General features: G+C 38.4%; 1 protein-coding gene across 2 annotated transcripts in view; it reads left to right on the top strand.

Annotated features, from left to right (window-relative positions):
* rbms3 (RNA binding motif, single stranded interacting protein) overlaps window positions 1-24475 on the top strand; it is a 589803-nt gene that overhangs the window by 281407 nt on the left and 283921 nt on the right. For both annotated transcript variants that reach the window (XM_062030027.1, XM_062030026.1), the window contains exon 5: window positions 18832-18911. In XM_062030027.1, coding sequence (XP_061886011.1) covers window positions 18832-18911 — 80 coding nt within the window. The remainder of the gene's footprint in view (window positions 1-18831; window positions 18912-24475) is intronic.

Genomic DNA, 24475 nt, shown 5'->3' with positions numbered 1-24475 from the left:
AATGCAGTCTCCTGGAAATGATGGAAAGTGCCACTCTACATAGCAACCGACCCTGTGGTCAAAGTTGGAATTGCCACAAAACACATTTTTAAGATATTCAACACTGCCATCCGGTGTCTAAAGTGGAGAATGCACCCCCGGATTTCGTCACGTTTCATGTGTCAGGAAAACAGTGACAAATGGGGTCATATGAATCCCCTTTCTACTGTACAGTAGTTTAAATTAGAGATGTCCGATAATGGCTTTTTTGCCAATATCCTATATACCAATATTGTCCAACTCTTAATTACCGATTCCGATATCAACCGATACCGATATATACAGTCATGGAATTAACACATTATTATGCTTAATTTTGTTGTGATGCCGCGCTGGATGCATTAAACAATGTAACAAGGTTTTCCAAAATAAATCAACTCAAGTTATGGAGAAAAAAAATGCCAACATGGCACTGCCATATTTATTATTGAAGTCACAAAGTGCATTATTTTTTTTTAACATGCCTCAAAACAGTATCTTGGAATTTGGGACATGCTCTGCCTGAGAGAGCATGAGGAGGTTGAGGTTGGGGGGTAGGGGGGCGGGGTTGAGTTGCGGATGTTCTCCCGAAATGTGTTTGTCATTCTTGTTTGGTGTGGGTTCACGGTGAGGCGCATATTTGTAACAGTGTTAAAGTTCTTTATACGTCTATCCTCGGTGTGACCTGTATGGCTGTTGACCAAGTATGATTTGCATTCACTTGTGTGTGTGAAAAGCCATAGATATTATGTGTTTGGGCCGGCACGCAAAGGCAGTGCCTTTAAGGTTTATTGGTGCTCTGTACTTCTCCCTACGTCCGTGTACACAGCGGCGTTTTAAATAGTCATAAATTATATTTTTTGAAACTGATACCGATAATTTCCGATATTACATTTTAAAGCATTTATCGGCATCTGTAGTTTAAATCATTCCATTCTGGAATGTCTCTTTTGTGTATGTGCACAGGAGGGGTGGGGGAAAATGATTGATTCTGTATTGATGGAAAAATGTCCATGTATCGATTATTCCAGTTGTTAAAATAATAATGCAGATGGTTTTGAAAGGTGTGACTAAACACAGGCAGGAGGAGAGGAGAAGCCCCGTTAACCGCTAAGCGTGCTTAAGCAGGAAGTAGTGAACAACAAAGGAATAAGTGCCCCGCACATTTCAACAGAAGTCTAACTGGGATTGCGTTACAACAGAGAGTACGGAAGAGTAGCAAGCAGATTAATAAATCAGGTGGTAGAATATCCAAACAGTGTGACCTCGACTCGATCTAAAAGGAATTAATATAAAAAAATATATAAAGTGTGGAATCATCTTGATCCTGGAGTGCCAAATAAATGTTTTACTTTTGTTTACTATTTGGCTCATTGGCCAGAGTTGCATATTTCTTCCTTTCTGTGCATCTTATTTGTTTAAAGCATTTTTATATAACTGTTTGCTAACCATTACTTTTGATTGCAGGTAAAATGTAGTGTTTGATAATGACCATCACAGTATTTGTGCAGTGTCAATACAGCTTGTGAGTGTGCCTTACACACATTGAGGCATCATGTATCCATAGCTACTAACTAAAAAACACCAAACCCTAATGATTGCATTATATAATACCATCCGCAAGTATAAAAACAATTTTCTTCCATTAAACAAAATATTTGCGAGTATAAAAACAATGTTATTCCATTATAAAAAGTATTCAGAAGTATAAAAACATTTTTTTTCATTTAAAACAACAATTTGTAAGTAAAATACACGTTATAACCTCAATGTGTATTTTAGTCTTTACCTTCGATGACCTTTTACCTTGTTTTAACTTCTATATTTCTTTTTTTTACCTTTTATGTACCTTCTACTTAACTTATTTTACCTTTCATGTACATTGTTTTACCCTCTAACGTCTTTTACCTGTTTATTTACCTTATTTTACCTCCTATTTGCCTTATTATTTAACTTGTATTTACCTTAATTTAAGATATTTGACCTTGTTTTATCTTTTGTACCTTCTATTCTCCTTCTTTTACCTTTTTTTTATCTTATTTTACATTCTATGTTTCTTTTTTTTTACCTTGTATTTACATTATTTGACCTTCTATTTACCTTTTTTTACATTTATTTACCGTCTATTTAACTTATTTTACCTTCTATATTCCTTCTTTTACATTTTTATTTACCTTTTGTTTACCTTCTACTTAACTTATTTTACCTTTTATGTACATTATTTTACCCTCTAACATCCTTTACCTGTTCATTTACCTTATGTTACCTCCTATTTGCCTTATTATTTAAGTTTTATCTACCTTTATTTAACATATCATACCCTGTTTTATCTTTGTTACTTTCTAGTCTCCTTCTTTTACCTTATTTTATACTCTTTTATCTTGTATTTTTCTTTTTTAATCTTGTATTTACATTAGTTTACCTTCTATTTACCCTTTATATATTTATTTACCTTCTACTTAACTTATTTTACCTGTTTATTTACCTTATTTTACCTCTTATTTGCCTTATTTAACTTTTATTTACCTTAATTTAACATATTTTACCTTGTTTTATCTTTGTTACCTTCTATTCTCCTTCTTTTACCTTCTTTTATCCTCTTTTATCTTCTACATTCCTTTTGTTTTACCTTTTGTTTACATTATTTTACCTTCTATTTAACTTTTATTATTATTTTCTTCGGTCAATGGTCAACAAAATAAACAAACAGTTCTACATAAACAAACAGTTGTACATTCATAAATTAAAAATTATTAGACTCATTTTACCTTCTATATTCCTTCTTTTACATTTTTTTTACCTTCTACATGTTCTTAACTACTTTTACTGTCTTCTATTTACATTTTTGACCTTTTGTTTATCTCCTTTTTTCTGTTTATTTACCTTATTTGACCTCTTATTTGCCTTATTTAACTTTGATTTTCCTTAATTTAACATATTTTACCTTGTTTTATCTTTGTTACCTTCTATTGTCCTTCTATTACCTTATTGTATCCTCTTATCTTCTATATTCCTTTTTTTTTAACCTTTTTTTATATTATTTTACCTTCTATTTAACTCATTTTACCTTCTATATGCCTTCTTTTACATTCTAATTTGTCAAGACTTGGTCTTTGGCGTGGTTTGCTCTCCCGTGGTGCAAAAGAATTGGAACGGACGTGGCGTGCAGGTAAAGACATAGTTTAATTATTACACTATCAAAACTCAAAAAAGGTACAAACAAAAGGCGCTCACAGCGGAGGTAAAAAACTTGACTAGGAAAACAAAAGGCGCGCACAATGGCGGAGAACTATGAACATTAAACAAACAAAAACTTACGTGACAAGGAACTGTGAACATGGCATGAATGAGTGATGTCGCCAGGACGAACAACAGAAACAGAAAAGCCTATATAGTGACATGATAAGTGAAAACAGGTGCGTGACATGACTGTGAAAACGTGAGACAGGTGTGTGTGAGTCCAAACGTGGAACAGGTGAAACTAATGGTTGCTATGGTGACAAACAAAACCAGGAAGTGAAACAAGGAACTAAGGAAGTGTCCAAAAAACAAAACAGCACATGGCCAAACAAAAACATGAACACAGACATGACATAATTACCTTCTTGTACATGTCCTTAACTACTTTTACTGGCTTATATTAAAATGTTAACCTTTTATTTATCTCCTTTTACCTGTTTAATTACCTTATTTTACCTCTTATTTGCCTTATTTACCTTATATACCTTAATTTAACATATTTTACCTTGTTTTATCTTTGTTACCTTCTATTCACCTTTTACCTTCTTTTATCCTCTTATCTTCTATATTCCTTTTTGTTACCTTTTGTTTACATTATTTTACCTTCTATTTAACTAATGTTACCTTCTATATGCTTTCTTTTACATTCTATTTACCTTCTTGTACATGTCCTTAACTACTTTTTCTGGCTTCTATTAAAATGTTTACCTTTTATTTATCTCTTTTTACCTGTTTATTTACCTTACTTTACCTCTTATTTGCCTTATTTAACTTTTATTTACCTTAATTTAATATATTTACCTTGTTTTATCTTTATCTTCTGCATTCTCCTTCTTTTACCTTATTGTATCCTCTTATCTTCTATAGTCCTTTTTGTTTAAATTTTTTTTACCTTCTATTTAACTCATTTTACTTTCTATATTCCTTGTTTTACATTCTATTTACCTTCTTGTACATGTTCTTAACTACTTTTACTGGCTTCTATTTACATTTTTGACCTTTTATTTATTTCCTTTTACCTGTTTATTTTTCCTTACTTTACCTCTTATTTGCCTTATTTAACTTTTATTCACCTTAATTTAACATATTTTACCTTGTTTTATCTGTGTTACCTTCTGTATTCTCCTTATTGTATCCTATTATCTTCTATATTCCTTTTTTTTTACCTTTTGTTTACATTTTTTTACCTTCTATTTAACTAATTTTACCTTCTATATTCCTTCTTTTACATTCTATTTACCTTCTTGTACATGTTCTTAACTACTTTTACTGGCTTCTATTTACATTTTTTACCTTTTATTTATCTCCTTTTACGTGTTTATTTACCTTACTTTACCTCTTATTTGCCTTATTTAACTTTTATTTACCTTAATTTAACATATTTGATCTTGTTTTATCTTTGTTACCTTCTATATTCTCCTTCTTATACCTTACTGTATCCTCTTATCTTCTATATTCCTTTTTGTTTACCTTTTGTTTACATTATTTTACCTTCTATTTAACAAATTTGACCTTCTATATTCCTTCTTTTACATTCTATTTACCTTCTTTTACATGTTCTTAACTACTTTTACTGGCTTCTATTTACATTTTTGACCTTTTATTTATGTCCTTTTACCTTTTAATTCATTTAATTTACCTTCAATGTACCTTTTTTTGCCTTCTTTTACTTTGAATTGACTTCTATTACCTTCTATTTACCATACTTGACCTTTGACATGTATTCAGTACCCCCTGCGACCCTGAGAGGGACAAGCGGAAGAACATGGATGCATGGATTTCATAACGGAGGGGCTCTTCTTTGCTTTAAACACATTGAAATTCATGTGTCATTCATTTAACCGCAACTCGCCCGTACTGCCACCACTGGTGCAGAATCAGACCATGATGCTACTAACACCACATTTGACTTTAGGCTAGACTTCACTCTGCTTATAATAAAATAAAAACTCCAGAGTGTTAATCCTCAGATAAACATGCAATTCTGAATTGTTGGACTTTAGGGGCATTCAGCCTTGGAGGTTGGATTGTTTCAGAAGCCGCTGTTCCTTGTGTCAACAGACAGCTGCTGCGAGTTGGACCACAAGGGGCATTAGAGAGTAAACTGAGCTAAGTGTTTGTGGGCCGATCCATTACTGTTATCAGAGCCCATTACTCCAGCAAGAGCACTAATCATTGCGGACAGCCGCACTTGATGCCATTAACCAGCAACACACAAAGAACCGGCTGCCTGCCTCACGGCCAAGCTGGCTCTCTCCGCCGCCAACCTTCTCCCTCGCCGTGCTTAGCGGCCGCCAGACAGTCTGGCTGGGCAGCTAGTTTGCAGGTGAAACAAACCGCCCGTCTGCCTTATTGACTCCGCGTAGACCCACCTGTTTTCTGTCCGCCGGCCTGCTCAACTGCCGGACAAAGAGAAGGGGTGACAGAGGAGGAGGTGGAAAACAAACTGGGGCTCTGAATACATAAATGCATGAGAACTGGACCAGAATGTGCATCCCCACCACTGAGAAAATCACAGAAAATTGTGGGGAAAAGCGAAGAACCAAATTAAATTTCCACGGCCAGTGAGCACTGTGATGCAAAAATCAAGAATTGTATTTTTTGGTCAAATGACAAAACATGTCCACATAAATCACTTCTTCATAAGAACTGAACATAAGAATAAATAAAAGGTGAAGCAAAGTTACTGCAGAACTCAGACCCATTTGTGCTTAGTGGTTAGAGTGGCCCTGAGATCGGGCCGAGTCGTACCAAAGACTATAAAAATGGGACCCATTACCTCCCTGCTTGGCACTCAGCATCAAGGGTTGGAATTGGGGGTTAAATCACCAAAAAATTATTCCCGGGCGCCGCCACCGCTGCTGCTCACTGCTCCCCTCACCTCCCAGTGGGTGATCAAGGGTGATGGGTCAAATTCAGAGAATAATTTCACCACACCTGGTGTGTGCCGTCTGAGAAGTGTTGTATCCCAAATAGCTGCAATCGCTTTTTCTTAAGGTATTCATGTGTGATTTCCACAAGCATGTAGAAGAAGGAGAAACACGGGCATGTCTGGATGACTCGCCTCCATATTTCCAGTAGTTAGCTCTGAGTTACGAAACTGCTTTATTATGAAGCTGGCTGTGGCGCGTTCTTTCTGACGTCACTTCCTGTGTGGGGCGCGGTCTTTCTGGCGTCACTACTTCTCCGAACTCAGTTTGTAAATGATCAAACTGAGTTCTATGGTGGAAAAAATATCCAGTGTGCTTCCAGTTCAAAGATGGCTCACCAGGTCACCTGACCTACTCTCGCATGGCACACAGATATCAAAACTAATTATGTGATGGATGGATTCAAGAAATCCATCCATCCATCCATTTTCTACCGCTTGTCCCTTTCGGGGTTGCGGGGGGTGCTGGAGCCTAATAAAAATGTGTCTGAGGAGGGGGACCTTAAACGCTGGTTTAGTGTGGCTGAAACGGGGCTTAGACTAAATAATTATCTGTTTAAGGCAGGGGTGTCCAAACTTTTTCCACTGAGGGCCGCACACGGAAAAATTAAAGCATGTGTGGGCCATTTTGATATTTTTCATTTTCAAACAAAATATATGGATTTTTTTTATTTATTTTACCTTTAGGGATCCCGGGGACCAAAAAGGGTCTCAGTCATTAAAATGTTAAAAATAAGCCAGATTATTATTGTTTTTTTAAATTATTTAACACTTACAAGAAATCTCTATATCAACTTCAAGTTGATATTATAAAGTAATACAAATTAAAAAAAAATGTTTTATGGCTTTTCTGTCAAAAACAACTTAGTTTTTTTTATAGTAAAACTGAAATATGCAGTATTTAGTTATTAGAGCCCTAAAAGATCAATAATGCAGGACACCATTCATATTTTTGAGTAATCAGAGTGAAAAGATAAATAAAAAATCACTAAATATATTTGGGATCCAAAAGGTGCCCCACTCATAAAGTGATACATTTTAATTAGGTTTTTCTTTTACTTTCAACACTTAAGTTACGAGATCAACTTCAGATATATCTGTCGATTTTATGCTGGAACCAAATATTTTGTTTGTTTTATGCGCTTTTGTCAAAGAAAACTTTGATGGTTTTATATGGCTACTACACAATATATGCAACATTTACCACATAAAACATTTTAAAGTTAAATATTTGAAGTAATTGGAGCCCGGAAAATAATTCATTATAACATGGATTTTTTTGTCATTATTTTTTTTTTTTTGAGCAATGGCAAAAAAAGAAAAAGAAAGAAAGACAAAAGAAAAGAAAACAGCCTGCATGGCAGCTTTTGTGTCAACATTGCAACTTTTCTCGTTAGATTTCACCACATTCCACTTTTTTTAATGTTCTTTTTTATTTTTACAATAGTATTTCCAGAATGTGTGGCGGGCCGGTAAACTATTAGCTGCGGGACGCAAATGGCCCCCGGGCCGCACTTTGGACACCCCTGGTTTAAGGGGGTAAACGACTTAGTGTAGACATGGCCATAGCCTCACTCTGCAACTGGCTGCTCGACTTTCTTAGTGAGAGGCCACAAGCAGGACATGTTGGAAACAACACCTCCAGCGCATCATCCTGAGTACGGGGGCCCCGCAAGGCTGCGTGCTCAGTCCTCTGCTCTTCACCCTATTGACGCACGACTGCACACCAGCTTACAGCACCAATCACCTCATAAAGTTTGCGGACGACACAACTCTGGTGGGCCTCATCACCAAGGGCGACGAGACACACTATAGGCAAGAGGTGGACCTTCTGACCACGTGGTGCAGGAACAACAACCTCCTGCTAAATGTCAGCAAGACAAAGGAGATTGTTGTTGACTTCTAGAGAGGCCACTCCGATCACTCACCACTATCATCGATGGAGCTGCTGTGGAGCGAGTGAGCAGCGCCAAATTCCTGGGGGTGAACATCAGTGAGGACCTGTCATGGACCACAAACACAACATCACTGGCAAAGAAGGCACAGCAGCGCCTTAAAGGCCTACTGAAACCCACTACTACCGACCACGCAGTCTGATAGTTTATATATCAATGATGAAATCTTAACATTGCAACACATGCCAATACGGCCGGGTTAACTTATAAAGTGCAATTTTAAATTTCCCGGCAAACTTCCGGCTGAAAACGTTTCGATATGATGACGTTTAAGCGTGACGTCAACTGTTGAAGCGGAAGTATTCGGAGCCCATTGAATCCAATACAAAAAGCTCTGTTTTCATCGCAAAATTCCACAGTATTCTGGACATCTGTGTTGGTGAATCTTTTGCAGTTTGTTTAATGAACAATGGAGACTGCAAAGAAGAAAGTTGTAGGTGGGATCGGTGTATATTAGCGGTCGGACTACAGCAACCCAACCAGGAGGACTTTGAGGATAGCAGCTGAACGACCTCACCATGACTTCCTCCGTCTCCGGGCCGCCGACCGCATCGGTGATCGGGTGAAGTCCTTCGTCGTACCGTTGGTGAGCACGGGTCGTGATGAGCAGAGGAGAGCTGGCGTAGGTGCAGAGCTAATATTTTTAGCATAGCTCTGTCGAGGTTCCATAGCTAAGTTAGCTTCAATGGCGTCGTTAGCAACAGCATTGCTAAGCTTTGCCAAGCTGGAAAGCATTAACCGTGTAGTTACATGTCCAGAGTTTGGTAGTATTGTTGATTTTCTGTCTATCCTTCCAGTCAGGGGCGTATTGGTTTTGTTTCTATATGCAGTTAAGCCCGATGCTATCATGTTAGCTCAGTAGCTAATGTGCTTCACCGATGTATTGTCATGGAGATAAAAGTCACTGTGAATGTCCATTTTGCGTTCTCGACTCTCATTTTCAAGAGGATATAGTATCCGAGGTGGTTTAAAATACAAATCCGTGATCCACAATAGAAAAAGGAGAGTGTGGAATCCAATGAACCCTTGTACCTAAGTTACGGTCAGAGCGAAAAAAGATACGTCCTGCACTGCACGCTAGTCCTTCACTTTCACGTTCCTCATCCACAAATCTTTCATCCTAGCTCAAATTAATTGGGTAATCGTCGCTTTCTCTGTCCAAATCGCTCTCGCTGCTGGTGTAAACAATGGGGAAATGTGAGGAGCCCTTCAACCTGTGACGTCACGCTACTTCCGGTACAGGCAAGGCTTTTTTTATCAGCGACCAAAAGTTGCGATTTGTATCGTCGTTGTTCTCTACTAAATCCTTTCAGCAAAAATATGGCAATATCGCGAAATGATCAAGTATGACACATAGAATGGATCTGCTATCCCCGTTTGAATAAAAAAAATTCATTTCAGTAGGCCTTTAACTTCCTACGAAAACTCAAGAGGGCAAGTGCTCCACCACCCGACCTGACGACATTCTACAGAAGTACCATTGAGAGCATCGTAACCCGCCGCGTCACTGTGCTCAGTGGCCTTGTTGTTAGAGTGTCCGCCCTCAGGTGGTGAGTTCAAACCTCGGCCGAGTCATACCAAAGACTACACAAAATGGGACCCATTGCCTCCCTGCGTGGCACTCAGCAACAAGGGTTGAAATTGGGGGTTAAATCACCAAATGATTCCCGAGCACGGCGCACGCTGCTGCTCACCGCTCCCCTCACCTCCCAGGGGGTGAACATGGGGATGGGTCAAATGCAGAGGACTAATTTCACCACTCCCAGTGTGTGTGACACTCGTTGGGACTTTAACCTTAACTTTGGGAAAATCATTGGTGCCCCACTCCCATCCCTCAAAGACGTGTACACCACCCGCCTCACCCGAAAGGCGCTTACAATCGTGGGTGATCCAAGCCACCCAACAAACAAACTGTTCAGCCTCTTGCCCTCTGGAAAGATGTACAGAAGCCTCCGTCCGGTACCACGAGACTCAATAACAGCTTTGTCCACCAGGCTGTTAGGATGCTGAACTCTCTCCCCTCTCCACCCTCAGCCCGACCCACCAGGGCGTCAGGAAGATAAAAAAATCTACCTTTCCAGGAGACATCCTGAAACGCTGAAACGACTTTGCAAATTGAACATATAAACCTGCTGCTATCAACCGTTTTTTGCACTAAAACCTTATTACATTCACACATCCTTGACTGCTAAGTTTCACAGACACCTCTGTTCCACAGTAATCTGTTGAAATATCAAATTGTTTACATCCGTATCAAGACCCGTACGAGTGTCACACCACCGTCTGCACTTTTATTATTATTGTTGTTATCACTGCATTGTGCCGCTTTACCATTTGTGTCTTGCCACTTTACTAGTTGTGTCTTGTCCTTGTCTAGTATAGTCTACGCACGGGAAGAAACGCTATTTTGATGCCTTGTATGTCTTGTACATTTAAATAATTGACAATAAAGCTGACTTTGACTTTGATAGAAAAAAAGAGGCTAATTGACTGCAATGGCGGACTCCTGCAAAGCATTTTGGGCAAATTTCTACCATATATGGAGATATCTGCTGACGTCAACAATGGGAAAACCGTCTGAAATTAGGCAAATTCCAAACAGATCGTTTGGAGGAAGTACGAAGGAAGTAGGGTTGTACGGTATACCGGTATTAGTATAGTACCGCGATACTAATGAATCATTTTCGGTACTATACCGCCTCTGAAAAGTACCGGTCCGCCACCCGTCACGTCGTGTCTGTGCTGGTTGTACGAGCAGAGGAACATGTTCCGCAGCGCACAATCACGGAGTACTTACAAACAGACACTGTGTGTAGACAGAGAACGGACGCATTTTGGCTTAAAAACTAACGATAAAGGAGAAGTTATAACACTGAAACGCCCACCAAAAGAGGTGCTTTAAGACAGTGGTCCCCAACCACCGGGCCGCGGCCCGGTACCGGTCCGTGGATCGATTGGTACCGGGCTGCACAAAAATAAAAAATAAATAAAAAATGTTATTTTTTTTTAATTAAATCAACATAAAAAACACAAGATACACTTACAATTAGTGCACTAACCCAAAAAACCTCCCACCCCGTTTACCCTCATTCACACTCATTCACACTCATTTACACTCATTTACACTCATTCACACTCATTCACACTCATTCACACTCATTTACACTCATTCACACTCATTTACACTCATTTACACTCATGCACACTCATTTACACCATTCACACTCAATTACACTCATGCACACTCATTTACACTCATTTACACTTATTCACACTCATTTACACTCATTCACACTCATTTACACTCATTTACACTCATTCACACTCATTCACACTCATTACACTCATTACACTCATTCACACTCATTTACACTCATTCACACTCATTTACACTCATTCACACTCATTACACTCATTACACTTATTCACACTCATTTACACTCATTCACACTCATTACACTCATTTACACTCATTCACACTCATTCACACTCATTACACTCATTTATACTCATTCACACTCATTCACACTCATTTACACTCATTCACACTCATTCACACTCATTACACTCATTCACACTCATTCACACTCATTCACACTCATTTACACTCATTTACACTCATTCACACTCATTTACACTCATTCACACTCATTCACACTCATTCACACTCATTCACACTCATTACAACTCATTACACTCATTCACACTCATTTACACTCATTTACACTCATTTACACTCACTTACACTCATTAAACTCATTCACACTCATTCACCACTCATTACACTCATTCACACTCATTTACACTCATTACACTCATTACACTCATTCACACTCATTTACACTCATTCACACTCATCACACTCATTACACTCATTCACACTCATTACACTCATTACACTCATTCACACTCATTTACACTCATTTACACTCATTCACACTCATTACACTCATTACACTCATTACACTCATTCACACTCATTCACACTCATTCACACTCATTTACACTCATTCACACTCATTTACACTCATTACACTCATTCACACTCATTTACACTCATTCACACTCATTCACACTCATTCACACTCATTCACACTCATTCACACTCATTTACACTCATTCACACTCATTTACACTCATTTACACTCATTTACACTCATTCACACTCATTCACACTCATTTACACTCATTCACACTCATTCACACTCATTTACACTCATTCACACTCATTCACACTCATTCACACTCATTCACACTCATTCACACTCATTCACACTCATTCACACTCATTTACACTCATTCACACTCATTCACACTCATTTACACTCATTGACACTCATTACACTCATTCACACTCATTCACACTCATTTACACTCATTTACACTCATTCACACTCATTACACTCATTCACACTCATTACACTCATTCACACTCATTTACACTCATTACACTCATTCACACTCATTACACTCATTTACACTCATTCACACTCATTTACACTCATTCACACACATTCACACTCATTTAACTCATTCACACTCATTCACACTCATTCACACTCATTTACACTCATTTATACTCATTCACACTCATTCACACTCATTTACACTCATTCACACTCATTCACACTCATTTACACTCATTTACACTCATTCACACTCATTTACACTCATTTACACTCATTCACACTCATTACACTCATTTACACTCATTCACACTCATTTACACTCATTTACACTCATTTACACTCATTCACACTCATTCACACTCATTCACACTCATTTACACTCATTCACACTCATTTACACTCATTCACACTCATTCACACTCATTTACACTCATTTACAGTCATTCACACTCATTCACACTCATTACACTCATTCACACTCATGTACACTCATTACACTCATCACACTCATTCACACTCATTTACACTCATCACACTCATTTACACTCATTACACTCATTCACACTCATTTACACTCATTTACACTCATCAACACTCATTACACTCATTACACTCATTCACACTCATTACACCATCACCACTCATTCACACTCATTTACACTCATTTACACTCATTCACACTCATTCACACTCATTACACACATTCACACTCATGTACACTCATTTACACTCATTCACACTCATTTACACTCATTTACACTCATTCACACTCATGTACACTCATCACACTCATTCACACTCATTTACACTCATTCACACTCATTTACACTCATTTACACTCATTACACTCATTTACACTCATTACACTCATTTACACTCATTACACTCATCCACACTCATTACACTCATTCACACTCATTTACACTCATTCACACTCATTACACTCATTACACTTATTCACACTCATTTACACTCATTCACACTCATTACACTCATTTACACTCATTCACACTCATTCACACTCATTTACACTCATTTATACTCATTCACACTCATTCACACTCATTACACTCATTCACACTCATTCACAACTCATTTACACTCATTTACACTCATTCACACTCATTCACACTCATTCACACTCATTTACACTCATTTACACTCATTCACACTCATTTACACTCATTCACACTCATTCACACTCATCACACTCATTCACACTCATTTACACTCATTACACTCATTCACACTCATTTACACTCATTTACACTCATTTACACTCATTTACACTCATTTAAACTCATTCACACTCATTCACACTCATTTACACTCATTCACACTCATTACACTCATTTACACTCATTTACACTCATTCACACTCATTTACACTCATTCACACTCATTCACACTCATTCACACTCATTCACACTCATTACACTCATTTACACTCATTCACACTCATTTACACTCATTTACACTCATTCACACTCATTTACACTCATTTACACTCATTTACACTCATTCACACTCATTCACACTCATTCACACTCATTTACACTCATTCACACTCATTTACACTCATTTACACTCATTCACACTCATTTACACTCATTCACACTCATTCACACTCATTCACACTCATTCACACTCATTCACACTCATTTACACTCATTCACACTCATTTACACTCATTTACACTCATTTACACTCATTCACACTCATTCACACTCATTTACACTCATTCACACTCATTCACACTCATTTACACTCATTCACACTCATTCACACTCATTCACACTCATTCACACTCATTCACACTCATTTACACTCATTCACACTCATTCACACTCATTTACACTCATTGACACTCATTTACACTCATTCACACTCATTCACACTCATTTACACTCATTTACACTCATTCACACTCATTTACACTCATTCACACTCATTTACACTCATTCACACTCATTTACACTCATTTACACTCATTCACACTCATTTACACTCATTTACACTCATTCACACTCATTTACACTCATTCACACTCATTCACACTCATTTATACTCATTCACACTCATTCACACTCATTCACACTCATTTACACTCATTTATACTCATTCACACTCATTCACACTCATTTACACTCATTCACACTCATTCACACTCATTTACACTCATTTACACTCATTCACACTCATTTACACTCATTTACACTCATTCACACTCATTTACACTCATTTACACTCATTCACACTCATTTACACTCATCTACACTCATTCACACTCATTCACACTCATTCACACTCATTCACACTCATTTACACTCATTTACACTCATTCACACTCATTCACACTCATTCACACTCATTCACACTCATTCACACTCATTTACACTCATTTACACTCATTCACACTCATTCACACTCATTCACACTCATGTACACTCATTCACACTCATTCACGCTCATTCACACTCATTCACACTCATTTACACTCATTTACACTCATTCACACTCATTCACACTCATTCACACTCATGTACACTCATTTACACTCATTTACACTCATTCACACTCATTCACACTCATTCACACTCATTCACACTCATTTACACTCATTTACACTCATTCACACTCATTCACACTCATTTACACTCATTCACACTCATTCACGCTCATTCACACTCATTCACACTCATTCACACTCATTTACACTCATTCACACTCATTCACACTCATTCACACTCATGTACACTCATTTACACGCATTTACACTCATTTGCACAAAAGGAATGTTTCTTTCTGTTATTAATATTCTGGTTCCTACATTAAATATCAATATAGATCAATACAGTCTGCAGGGATACAGTCCGTAAGCACACATGATTGTATTTTTTTATGACAAACAAAAAAACAAAAACAAAATCCCCCCCCTATCCCCCACCTCCGGTCCGTGGGACAAATTTTCAAGCGTTGACCGGTTACAAAAAGTTTGGGGACCACTGCTTTAAGACATGGCTAGCTAGCTCGCGGCTAAAGTCCAGCCCCAGTCTGCAGTGTTTTAGCTACTTCTAAATCAGTAATCCTGGTCTCCATGGCGACAAATAAAGTGAGTTTCTTACAAGTATCATCCCTGCAGGACGAGGAATAGCTAAACATGCTTCACTACACACCGTAGCTCACCAGCGTCAAAATGTAAACAAACGCCACCTAACATCCACTGTAATGATACCAAGTACAGGAGCGTATCTTGCCAATACTACTATGATTACGTCGATATTTTTTGTCATCACATCTTCTTTAATTTTCTAAACATTTATATTATGTTTATAAACTCAGGAAATATGTCCCTGGACACATGACGACTTTGATGGATCAAAGTATGATCCTGTAACTACTTGGTATCGGATTGATACCCAAATTTGTGGTATTGTCCAAAACTAATGTAAAGTATCAAACAACAGAAGAATATGTGATTATTAAATTTTAACAAAAGTGTAGATAGAAAATGTTAAAAGAGAAAATAAGCAGATATTAACAGTAAATGAACAAATGGATTGATAATTCATTTTCTATCACTTGTCCTTAATAATGTTGACAAAATAATAGAATGATAAATGACACAATATGTTACTGCATACGTCAGCAGCTAAATTAGGAGTCTTTGTTTGTTTACTTACTACTAAAAGACAAGTTGTCTTGTACGTTCACTATTTTATTCAAGGACAAACTTGCAATAAGAAACATATGTTTAATGTACCCTACATTTTTTTGTTAAAATTAAGTCAATATTGCAATTTTTTGTGGTCCCCTTTATTTAGAAAAGTACCGAAAAGTATCGAAATAATTTTGGTACCGGTACCAAAATATTGGTATTGGGACGACACAAGAAGGAAGGCAATATTATTTTATGAATATCTCCGCATGCCACTATGGATTGATTTCAAATTGATTTTAACTAGCTTGCTATGTCAAATTTGTGCTTACTTAAACTTACCCATTAGCACCGAGACAACCCTTTTCTCAAAACACTCTTGAGTTGAGGTGCTACTAAAATTAGTTTTAACTAGAGATGTCCGATAGTATCGGACTGCCGATATAATCGGCCGATAAATGCTTTAAAATGTAATATCGGAAATTATCGGTATCGGTTTAAAAAAGTAAAATGTATGACCTTTTAAAACGCCGCTGTACGGAGTGGTACACGGACGTAGGGAGAAGTACAGAGCGCCAATAAACCTTAAAGGCACTGCCTTTGCGTGCCGGCCCAATCACATAATATCTACGGCTTTTCACACACACACACAAGTGAATGCAAGGCATACTTGATCAACAGCCATACAGGTCACACTGAGAGTGACCGTGTAAATAACTTGAACACTGTTACAAATATGCGCCACACTGTGAACCCACGCCAAACAAGAATGACAAACACATATCGGGAGAACATCCGCACCGTAACACAACATAAACACAACAGAACAAATACCCAGAACCCCTTGCAGCACTAACTCTTCCGGGACGCTACAATATACACCCCCGCTACCCCCTACCCTCCCCACCTTAACCCCGCCGACCTCAACCTCCTCATGCTCTCTCAGGGAGAGCATGTCCCAAATTCCAAGCTGCTGTTTTGAGGCATGTTAAAAAAAATAATGCACTTTGTGACTTCAATAATAAATATGGCAGTGCCATGTTGGCATTTTTTTCCATAATTTGAGTTGATTTATTTTGGAAAACCTTGTTACATTGTTTAATGCATCCAGCGGGGCATCACAACAAAATTAGGCATAATAATGTGTTAATTCCACGACTGTATATATCGGTATCGGTTGATATCGGAATCAGTAATTAAGAGTTGGACAATATCGGAATATCGGCAAAAAACCCATTATCGGACATCTCTAGTTTTAACATATAAGCACAAAAAAAAGTTGTAATATTGTTCGTGTTTTGACTATAAATTACATATGTGTCAAAATAATAGGTTCTTTTTTTTTTAAATTTTGCAAGCATGTAATTCAATATGATTAATTATTCTTGAATAAATTATATAAAACTGGTGAATTGGTTGGATCCGCTGTTAAAGAAAGTCAGATGCTTAGAAGTGTGAAAGGTTAGATTCTAAAAGTCGAAAAAGAGACACGGAACCAGATGTGGTAGATGAGCGGATGAGAGCGGAGAAACGAAAAGATGATCAGTGAGGGAAGGAAAGGAGGGCAGGGAAAGAGTGGGGTTGCAATGAAAGATGGAGGAAATAACCACGGTTGAAAGGCGGGGGCAATGAGAGAGACGTCACAAGGAAGAGGTGCAGACGGGCTCAGAGTAAGATGGATGGGACAGAGAGAGCGATAAAGAAGCTGTGTTAAAAAAGAAAGAAGGATGACAGTTGAGATATGAAAGAAAGAGGACAGAGAAGTGGGCGGCTGACAGAATGATAAGAGTGTTCTCGGCGGTGAGAGCGAGGAAAGCATGAGAATCCACCAAGCTATGAATTGTGCAGAAGTATATTACCATGAATCTCTGCATTTGCAGACACTCATTTTCTGTTTGACGGGATGAAGCTTCGGAAAATTCACCGTTAACTTCTCGCTCCATCAGTCAATCTCCACATTCTAATCTCAACTAATTCATTCAGTCTTTCTAGACGAAACCGTCGGATTGAAGAATAAAAGGTTTCTAAGAAAAATAAATAGACTAACAAATAAGCTGCTCTTCCCTTCCTTGTTTTGTTTTTGGCCTGACAGTTGTGAGGTTTACGAGTCACATTTAACCCCATGAATACCCATCCATCCACCCATCTTCTTCCACTTATCCGAGGTCGGGTCGCGGGGTCAGCAGCCTAAGCAGAAAAGCCCAGACTTCCCTCTCCCCAGCCACTTCATCCAGCTCCTCCCGGGGGATCCCGAGGCGTTCACAGGCCAACCGGGAGACATAGTCTTCCCCACGTGTCCTGGGTCTTCCCCCGTGGCCATGTCCGAAAAGGAGTTGGAAGAGGCAGAGCTTATTCAATCAGTAACTAAAAAAGTACAATGTTTAATAAACAAACAGCAGCCTAAATCAAACAAATTGCCCAGTCCCATGTTGGGTGGACATTTTATTAAGGTACACTTATTAAAGATAAAGAAAAAGGTTATATTTGCTATTGTGACTTAACCATGGACAAATGTGATTAATTGGAATTAAATATTTATAATTGTTAAACAGCCCTGCAAAGTGCTCAATTATATGCAAATAACAAATTCAACATATTGACCATGTTTCCTTTCTGTTACAGGATGGAATCCACTGAGAAATGTGAAGTAGTCATTCAGCATTTCAATGGAAAATACCTGAAAACCCCACCAGGAATTCCAAGTAAGTCCCCCCCCCCCCCCCCCCCCCCACACACACACACACACACACACACACACACACACACACACACACACACACACACACACACACACACACACACACACACACACACACACATTCTTGTATTTCTTACCTTCTTGAGACCTCTGAAAAATGCCTAGCTCTATAGGACCACCCCTTCTAGATATATAAAGATGTGTATTTACAACATTAATAACACATACACACTATGCAAATATAAAAAAAGGTAAGCTTTCAGTAATTTTGGGGGGAATTTTTTGTTTGCAATTGTTTTTTAATCTTCATTATTTACTTCAAGTAATTACAGTATGTCTCTATATACATATTTATTTTATTAATACATTTTGGCCAAAGGGGGCGCGTTTCAATTTCTTACACACACTTGTTATCACATATGTTGGCCAGAGGGGGGCACTTCAAATTTTTACACACACTTGTTATTTCATATGTTGACCAGATGGGTAGCACATTTGAAACCGACAAACAGTCAATTTGAAAAATCCCTCCTTTTTTAGGACCACCCTAATTTTGATAGATTTGACCACCAGGGGTGCAAATGAGACATGCTCTATTAGCTGCAATGGTTTTCTGTATTGGGACCATGATTTCGGTCCTAACTTGTTCACCGATCCTCATATGGAAGGTACTTTTCCTTGGTCATGTCTCAAGAAGGGTAGAAATACAAGAACACACACAGACACACCCTTTCTTGTATCTGTTACCTTCTTGAGACCTCCGAAAAATGCCTACCTCTTTAGGACCACCCTTTCTAGATATATAATAATTTGTATTTACAACATTGATAATGCATACTATGCAAATATAAAAAAGGTAAGCTTGTACCTTTTTAAAAAAATAAATTTTGGCCAAAGAGGGTGCATTTCAATTTCTTACCCACACTTGTTATTTCATATGTTGACCAGAGGGGGGAGCACTTTTAAAATCGACACACGGTCAATTTGAAAAATCCTTCCTTTTTGGGACCACCCTAAATTTGATGAATTTGACCACCAGGGGTGCAAATGAGACATTCTTAATTAGATGCAATGGTTTTCCGTATTGGGACCATAATTTCGGTCCTAACTTGTTCACCTGTCCTCATATGGAAGGTTCTTTTCCTTGTTGATGTCTCAAGAAATACAAGAACACATACACACACACACAGACACACCCTTTCTTGTATCTGTTACCTTCTTGAGACCTCTGAAAAATGCCTACCTCTTTAGGACCACTCTTTCTAGATATATAAAGATTTGTATTTACAACATTAATAATATATACATACTATGCAAATATAAAAAAGGTAAGCTTTCAGCTATTTAAAAAAAATAATTTTGGCCAAAGGGGGTGCATTTCAATTTCTTACTCACACTTGTTATTTCATATGTTGACCTTAGGGGGAGCACTTTTAAAATCAACACACGGTCAATTTGAAAAATCCTTCCTTGTTGGGACCACCCTAATTTTGAGAGATTTGACCACCAGGGGTGCAAATGGGACACTCTCTATTAGATGCAATGGTTTTCTGTATTGGGACCATGATTTCGGTCGTGACTTGTTCACCGGTCCTAATATGGAAGGTACTTTTCCTTGTTGGTGTCTCAAGAAGGGTAAAAATACACACTCACTCACACACACACAGATTCTTGTATTTGTCACTTTCTTGAGAGCTCCGAAAAATACCTACCTCTTTAGGACCACCCTTTCTAGATATATAAAGATGTGTATTTACAACATTAATAATGCATACTATGCAAATATAAAAAAGGTAAGCTTTTAGCCTTTTTAAAAAATATATATTTTTGGCCAAAGGGGGCGCATTTCAATTTCTTACGCACAGAATCAGAATCACTTTAATAATCCCCGAGGGGAAATTAAGATTTTCAGCACAATCCCATTCAATATCAGACAAACATTACAGGGAGACAGAACAGGATCGCTGACGCACACTTGTTATTTCATATGTTGACCAGAAGGGGAGCACTTTTAAAACCGACACAGTCAATTTGAAAAATCCCTCTCTTTTGGGACCACCCTAATTTTGATAGATTTCACCACCAGGTGTGCAAATGAGACATTCTCTTTTAGATGCAATGGTTTTCCATTTGGGACCAGGATTTCGGTCCTAACTTGTTCACCGGTCCTCATATGGAAGATACTTTTTCTTGTTGATGTCTCAAGAAGGGTAGATATACAAGAACACACACACACACTCGGCTTCTTTCCCCTCATGTAAAATGACACGTCTTGACAACAAAAAAAGTATTTTTTATTTTTTTATTCATGATGAATGGGTTTTGAGTGTTGGTTCTGATCGATGACACTCGCTGTTGTGGCTAAATTGCTGAGGTTTTCTTATGTCACTTCCTCTGATTTTGCTGCTTCTGCAGACAGGAACCCTGTTAATATTCACACTCACGCCTTTTGTGATGTTTTTTTTTTTTTTTTTTTTTTTTTTTTTTGCAATCGTCTTAAGAGCTTGCACTTTCCTCTCCTGCGCACTATTGCCTTGTCCTCTCACAGCCTCTGAGCAGGCGGGGGTGAAAAAAGCACAAATAGAGGCCGGGCACACACTGTTTTTGTGTCTTGTCTTCTCTGTTCACGGTCATCATTACTTTACGACATGCTGAAAACCCAGAAAGTCAGGATGGTCACAGGGGAACGCAGGGCTGGTAATCAAAAGTAGGTGGGAGCAGAATAAAAAGTAGCAAAGAAAGAGAAGGAGGCAAAGGCCAAAATTGAGGGATAAAAAGTGCTGCCGAAGCCGTTTCGGTGCCAGCTCCCGCCGCACTTGTGTGTCCCAGCAGGATATGTCAGCCAGACAAGGCCACACCAACGAGCTCCGCTTCACCCCTGTGGTAATTTCATTAACAATACTCACGCCTCCAACCAGTAGCACAGAAAAACATTTTTAAAAAAGACTTTCCTCAGCAAGTCTGGATTTAGAATCTCCATACATGCTCAGCCACTATAGAGCCATGGGTTATTAAAGGCAAGGTGAGCGGTTACATTGAAGTTGAGTCATAATAGGAAACCTTTAAAGCTGTAATATCAGGCCGACCTTCGCCTTTAAGCTGTCAGCTGCTTAGACGTTATTATTTTTAATGGGATGTTCAGGCAATTGCCAGGCAGCGGGATTATCTGCATTGAGCTCGGGCTGGGCGATATGAATAAACGATATACATTCCGTATTTTTCGGACTATAAGTCGCAGTTTTTTTTTCATAGTTTGGCCGGGGGGTGCGACTTATACTCAGGAGCGACTTATGTGTGAAATTATTAACACATTACCGTAAAATATCAAATAATATTATTTAGCTCATTCACGTAAGAGACTAGACGTATAAGATTTCATGGGATTTAGCGATTAGGAGTGACAGATTGTTTGGTAAACGTATAGCATGTTCTATATGTTATAGTTATTTGAATGACTCTTACCATAATATGTTACGTTAACATACCAGGTACGCTCTCAGTTGGTTATTTATGCCTCATATAACGTACACTTATTCAGCCTGTTGTTCACTATTCTTTATTTATTTTAAATTGCCTTTCAAATGTCTATTCTTGGTGTTGGGTTTTATCAAATACATTTCCCCAAAAAATGCGACTTATACTCCAGTGCGACTTATATATGTTTTTTTTCCTTCTTTGTTATGCATTTTCGGCCGGTGCGACTTATACTCCGGAGCGACTTATACTCCAAAAAATACGGTTGGTATTTTAAACAAAACGTGCAAAGTTTTTAGTTTAAACCAGTGGTTCTTAACCTGGGTTCGATTGAACCCTAGGGGTTCGGTGAGTCGGGCTCAGGGGTTTGGCGGAGGTCCAGACACACCCGACCGACTCATCGTGCAAATACAAACTTCTCCCTATCGGCGTATTACGGATACGGCAACAGCTGACTGATTTGCAGGTGTGTAATTTGTTGTGAGTTCTTGCACTGTGTTGGTTTTGTTCTTTGAACAAGGTGATGTTCATGCACGGTTCATTTTATGCACCAGTAAAAAAAACATGGTAACACTTTAGTATGGGGAACATATTCACCATTAATTAGTTGCTTATTAACATGCAAATTAGTAACATATTGGCTCTTAACTAGTCATTATTAAGTACTTATTAAAGGCCTACTGAAATGATTTTTTTTAATTTAAACGGGAATAGCAGATCTCCATTCTATGTGTCATACTTGATCATTTCGTGATATTGCCATATTTTTGCTGAAAGGATTTAGTAGAGAAAATCGACGATAAAGTTGGCAACTTTTGCTCGCTGATAAAAAAAAGCCTTGCCTGTACCGGAAGTAGCGTGACGTCACAGGAGCTAGTATTCCTCACAATTCCCCATTGTTTACAATGGAGCGAGAGAGATTCGGACCGAGAAAGTGATGATTACCCATTAATTTGAGCGAGGATGAAAGATTCGTAGATGAGGAACGTTACAGTGAATGACTTGAGAGGCAGCGATGGACGTATCTTTTTCGCTCTGACCGTAACTTAGGTACAAGCTGGCTCATTGGATTCCACACTCTCCTTTTTCTATTGTAGATCACAGATTTGTATTTTAAACCACCTGGGATACTATATCCTCTTGAAATGAGAGTCGAGAACGTGAAATGGACATTCAGTGCCTTTTATCTCCACGACAATACATCGGTGAAATGCTTTAGCTACGAGCTAACGTGATAGCATCTTGCTTTAACTGCATATAGAAACAAAAGAAATAAACCCCTGACTGGAAGTATAGATAGAAAATCAACAATACTATTAAACCGTGGACATGTAAATACACGGTTAATGCTTTCCAGGCTGGCGAAGGTTAACAATGCTGTGCTAACGACGCCATTGAAGCTAACTTAGCAACCGGACTGCACAGAGCTATGCTAAAAATATTAGCTCTCCACCTACGCCAGCCAGTCCTCATTTGCTCATCAACACCCGTGCTCACCTGCGTTCCAGCGATCGGCAGAAGGACGAAGGACTTCACCCGATGCGTTTGGCGGCCCGGAGACGTAGGACGTCAAGGTGAAGTCGGCGGCTAGCGCGGCTAGCGCTCCAGCAAAGTCCTCCTGGTTGTGTTGCTGTAGTCCGCTGCTAATACACTGATCCCACCTACAACTGTCTTCTTTGCATCCTTCATTGTTCATTAAACAAATTGCAAAAGATGTCCAAAATACTGTGGAATTATGAAATGAAAACAGAGCTTTTTGTATAGGATTCTACGGGGGTACCATAACTTCCGTTACTCGGACTTCGTCACGTGCATACGTCATCATACCGCGATGTTTCAGCCGTATATTTCCGGGGAATTTTAAAATGTCACTTTATAAGTTAACCCGGCCGTATTGGCATGTGTTGCAATGTTAAGATTTCATCATTGATATATAAACTATCAGACTGCGTGGTCGGTAGTAGTGGCTTTCAGTAGGCCTTTAATGCCTTATTCAGCATGGCCTTATTAAAACCCTAACCCTCTAACCCTGACCCTAACCCTAACCAAATAAGTCTAAATTAAGTCTTTGTTACTTAGAATATGTTCCCCATA

Source organism: Entelurus aequoreus, linkage group LG20 (genome assembly GCF_033978785.1).
Source record: "Entelurus aequoreus isolate RoL-2023_Sb linkage group LG20, RoL_Eaeq_v1.1, whole genome shotgun sequence".
NCBI classification, from domain to species: Eukaryota; Metazoa; Chordata; class Actinopteri; order Syngnathiformes; family Syngnathidae; genus Entelurus; species Entelurus aequoreus.
This window is presented reverse-complemented; position numbering and strand designations above follow the sequence as displayed.